Source organism: Atta cephalotes (genome assembly GCF_000143395.1).
Source record: "Atta cephalotes unplaced genomic scaffold scaffold00497, whole genome shotgun sequence".
NCBI classification, from domain to species: Eukaryota; Metazoa; Arthropoda; class Insecta; order Hymenoptera; family Formicidae; genus Atta; species Atta cephalotes.
The window spans coordinates 1-4554 of NW_012130561.1; the positions used below are offsets into that span (position 1 = coordinate 1).

A 4554-nucleotide genomic window follows, 5' to 3' on the forward strand; every position below is an offset into this window, starting at 1 on the left:
GCTTAGTTCCTCGCGTTCTCCGTTTCAACAGAGTATGATGTGCAAAATTTACAGTTTTACATGTATTCCGATTAAGTAAATTATTTTCGGACAAGTTTCAGAGAGAGCAAACCTCGGCGCCGGTTCAGAACGGAATTCCATAATAAGTGTCCCATAATCAAAATCTGAAAGGATAACATGGTGTATGCTTTCTATAGAAAGAGAAACATTAAGTTAAATAAGAAAAAATTCAGTATCAATTTTACGACGCGAAACAGATCAGTATTCTTACATTTAAGATTATTTTTATTTATCTTAAGTATAATCTTAAAATGTCATAAATTAATCCGAGGACTATATTAGCATCTTAAGACATTATTTAAGACAGTTTTAAAATAAAAGCGGACTATGAATATCGTCTCATGTTTAACAGCTTTAGTCTCTTATCGACATTCATAGATAAAGATGACGGAGATTCAGGGAGAGATGCAAATTACACACACCACCATATTATCCCTTTCACCATGGTCACTTGAAATGGCCGCCATTTTTTTCGAATTATGCAAGAGAAAAAATCATGGCTATCTCTTTTCGTCTCACGCTACAGTGGCACTGTAAATTTCAGCTCTATAGAGATGTTCTATAAGCTTCATAGTTCTTGATGAATATTCTGGCAGATAATTAGCTGGCGATTAAAATTTAAAAAAACGTAAAAATTTAGTGTCTGATTGTAAATATTACGACAGCAAATCCATGCATCATGTATTTCAAGTAAAAACATAATGTATTTTCATTATGCATTTAAATGGAATGGATGAAAAATGTCGGATCAATCAAAAAAATGGCTAGACTCTGATTAAAGGGACACTTGCGGTTACTAGACAAGAGCACTACCCTGATGAAAATAAAACGTAAAGCGAATGTCAATAAAACGTTAATTGGAATGTAAAGAAAGTGTAAGAAGGAGATAAATGAAACCTGTAAGAAGCGAAAAGTGGAATGTAAAGGAAACATCAACTAAATGTTAAAGAAACATAAATAAAAATATAGATAAGTTCTTCGGCAAGCACGAGCAGAACGTTGAACGGAGCGTGATTAGTCTAGAAAACATAAACGGAGCATCGTCAAGTTCTTAGACGAACGTGAATGAAATGTAATCGAAATCCTTGATAAGCAAATGATATTTTAAAATATATTTCATTTATTCCATAAATATTAAAAAAAAGTGCTACGCTTTCTTTTTGAAGCCCTAAGGGCTCACTTCAAAAAATTATTTCATTAGAATTGAAAAATCTTTCAATGTTACATTTCTTTTATCTTTTATCTTTTATCTTAGTGCAGTTTTTTAAATCGAGAAGTTAGTTTTCACTAAGTCCTCCTGGTGGCGATACCGCGTACTACTCAACGATTTCGTTTACATTTGCTCATTTACTGTATAGCTCAATGACACTTTTAAAATAAATTGTTTTATCTCTATATCCTGAAAGCGTACACAAAACGAATTTGAATGCTGCGTATACTTTTTTGCCGAATGTTTAGGAAGCGTAGACGAAGTATTAATGAATGAAGTGTTTAGGAAGTGTATCAGTACGCTCCATACATTCTTTACGGAGTGTTGAAGAGCGTATGAGAAACGTTAATGAAAAAAAAAAAATTTTAAACGTGTGGGAAATGTGACAGATGTGTTTTGGGCACACTTTACGGAGCGTATGTATGAATATTGAAAACCACTAAGAGTCAATGGAAAGTCAATGAAGTGTTTAAGAAGCGTTGAAATTCTTTGTTCACACTTCTTTGATGCTTCAACAAGCTTTACATTTTCAAGGTACCTTACGGAACTTGTTGAAACTTGCTCAAGTTGAAACTTGCTTCAATGTACGTATCGCACTCAGAATTTTTCAATGTCGATTTTTTTCGACAATGACTGAGAAATGCATCTTACTGCTTGACCAAAATAATAGGCGAATTCAAGATGGCAAAGCAGCTAGGAATGCTTATCGAGTGATTGAATATGATTGATTGGATACAGTAACAATCAATATGTTATAAGTGAACAACCAATTATACTCATTTGCTCGGTAAGCAGGCTAGCCGCTTTGTCGATTTGAACGTGCGCAATCGCGTCTGGGTGATATTCACGTACTGTAGTTTCAAATTTTTCTAAATTCCGAACGTCTGAGCCTCTTCTTGTAAGACTTTTAAGATTTCTCATTGTATAATTTTTGAAAAAAACTTATAAAATCTGAAAAAGTTCAAAGTATTTTTTTTTAAATCTTCATTTTAAATCTTCATGAATTCATTTGAAAGATAACAAATATTATAAGATAAAATATATAATATTATAAGATATTATAAGATATTATATTTTTCTCTCTATTACTCTCTATTTTTCTCTCTATTACAATAGAATGTCTCATATAGCACGAACTTAACGGATACAATTGATGCCATTCTGCCATAATGTTCTGCTCGGATGTGCTGATAAATCGTTATATCGCTAATACTTTACTTATTGAACTAATTATTTGTGTACGGTGGATATCTGAAAATATTAAATTAATATTTAAAATAAATTAGATAGAATATAATAGTGATTTCATAAGAAATAATAAATCGAAATGCCATTGACTTGTTTTTACTTACTTTTTTACTTACTATATTTATCGTAGCATTGTCTAACATCCTGGAGAACATCGCGCTCTTCGGAGATATCATACTGCATTTGCCGGACATCACTCACAGAATACTGAGGACGCAACCGGGATGGAATTCCACAATACACTGGTCCCTGAATTTCGCCAATCAGACGCGGTATTTACTGAATAAATCAACCATCACGATGTTTCATTTGGTCGAACAGGAGCTGAATATTACGGAACGCGATCCGGCCTACTTGAATCCGTATAGGAATGCTGTACACGCCGGCCAGCGCGAGGATTCTATAAAAAAGAAGTCTGTGAAGAAAGAAAAACGTAAAAAGGGACCGCAGATTGCTAAAATCGAACTATGAGCCCTTCCGATGATCGCAAGATTTCTCCGACCGGTTCCTAAATCGCCTCATTAAAAAGCGGGCTCGCAGCCGCGCCGTTAAAATCCCAGAGAATATTAATATTGTATCTGATTCTAATGGACTGATTCTGTAACTCTTAATGACAATCGTTGATGTCGTTGCGCAGATATTATGTAGAGTAAAAAAAAGCTGCGCAACGACTGTTATTAAAAGTTACAGAATCAGCTCGTATCTTACAGGATTGATAACGAAGAGCTTCCGAATGGCTTAATTCAATGGATTACTTATATATTTCATATACAATGTCTCTATATATATATATATATATATAAAATTAATTACTATAAGCTATTAAGAATGTGCAAACTTAGCATTTATATTTAATAATATATTAATTATTATGCAGCTAATAATTATTATGTTGCTATATACATTGAATTCCAAGATGCACCCTTACAAACATTTAATACAAACATTTAATACTAGAAGAAAGTGATAAATTATTTATTAATCACTGAACGTGCTTTTAATATTCAAAATACATTATTAATCTTTTAATATTAAATTGACTACTATTAAATTAGATTTCTGTAAGAGAAGTATCCTTTCAATATTAAATAAAATTGTTGCTATCAACTGCATTTCTAATTTGCGTAAAAACAGTTGTACATAAAATTCTAACGTTCCTGGTATTTGACTGTTCCAATATTATCGAAGTGTTAACACAATTTATTCGATTTCCGGCGATGAAAAATCGTTACGCCATGCTACGCCGATCCGTGGCAATTTGAAAGCGAATTGAGCGGAAAAGACTTGGTGCAAATTATGAATGCAGCATCGTGTCTGATATAAAAGACAGTTTTCCTCGTTGATTTGTCCCGATGCGACGGTGAGCCGTCGCGCCGCTCCAGTAGAAAGTGGTCAACCAATGAGCTGAGAACTGATTCCTGTGCCGGCTAGTTCGCGAGAACTGTCGCAACGACGGCGTACCCTTGGCGCGCAGTGTTGCGGCAGCCGATCAACCCGGTGGATCGGTTATTCGGTTGGTTGATGATACGTCGCTGTGGTCGCGGTGAATTGCACGAATCGAACGAGGAAAGACACGCGAAGAAATTGGAACGCGCAACCATCAGCTAGGGAACACTGAGACGTCGCACGCGATATACGATGAGGCTCCAGGAAGCGGCGCTACTCTGCGCCGTCTTGACCATCGTCGCAGGTAGGCGTGCCTATAGTGTTTTTTTCACGTTACGTCTACCTTTCTCTCCATTGATGTTCTATCTCGAAAGATCGGAGTGTATATGTGGAAATATGCATATGTGGGAGAGTGAGAAAATAGGAGAAATTATTTGAGATTCTCATTCACACAAGACTCTTTCCAGACCTTTCTATAAAAGTCATTATAATAAGAATGCTTTTATTTCGTTTCTTCTGTGCGCGCGCACGCATGTATGTGGTGTATAGGAAATTGCGAAATTTCGAGATTGAATTTTTATCGGTTCCAATTACCAAATTCCTTTTGCCATTCACTTACAATACTCTCGGTGTATTATCGTACCATCAAT

General features: G+C 35.0%; 1 protein-coding gene across 1 annotated transcript; it reads left to right on the top strand.

The window, feature by feature from the left end:
• Positions 1 to 2648: 2648 nt before the first annotated feature.
• LOC105625257 (coiled-coil domain-containing protein 134-like) lies at positions 2649 to 2989 on the top strand (the record flags this gene model as incomplete). The annotated part of the gene is made up of 1 exon (XM_012206598.1): positions 2649 to 2989. A coding segment is annotated over one exon (341 nt), but the record flags the coding sequence as incomplete, so codon positions are not given.
• Between the last annotated feature and the right edge of the window lie 1565 nt (positions 2990 to 4554).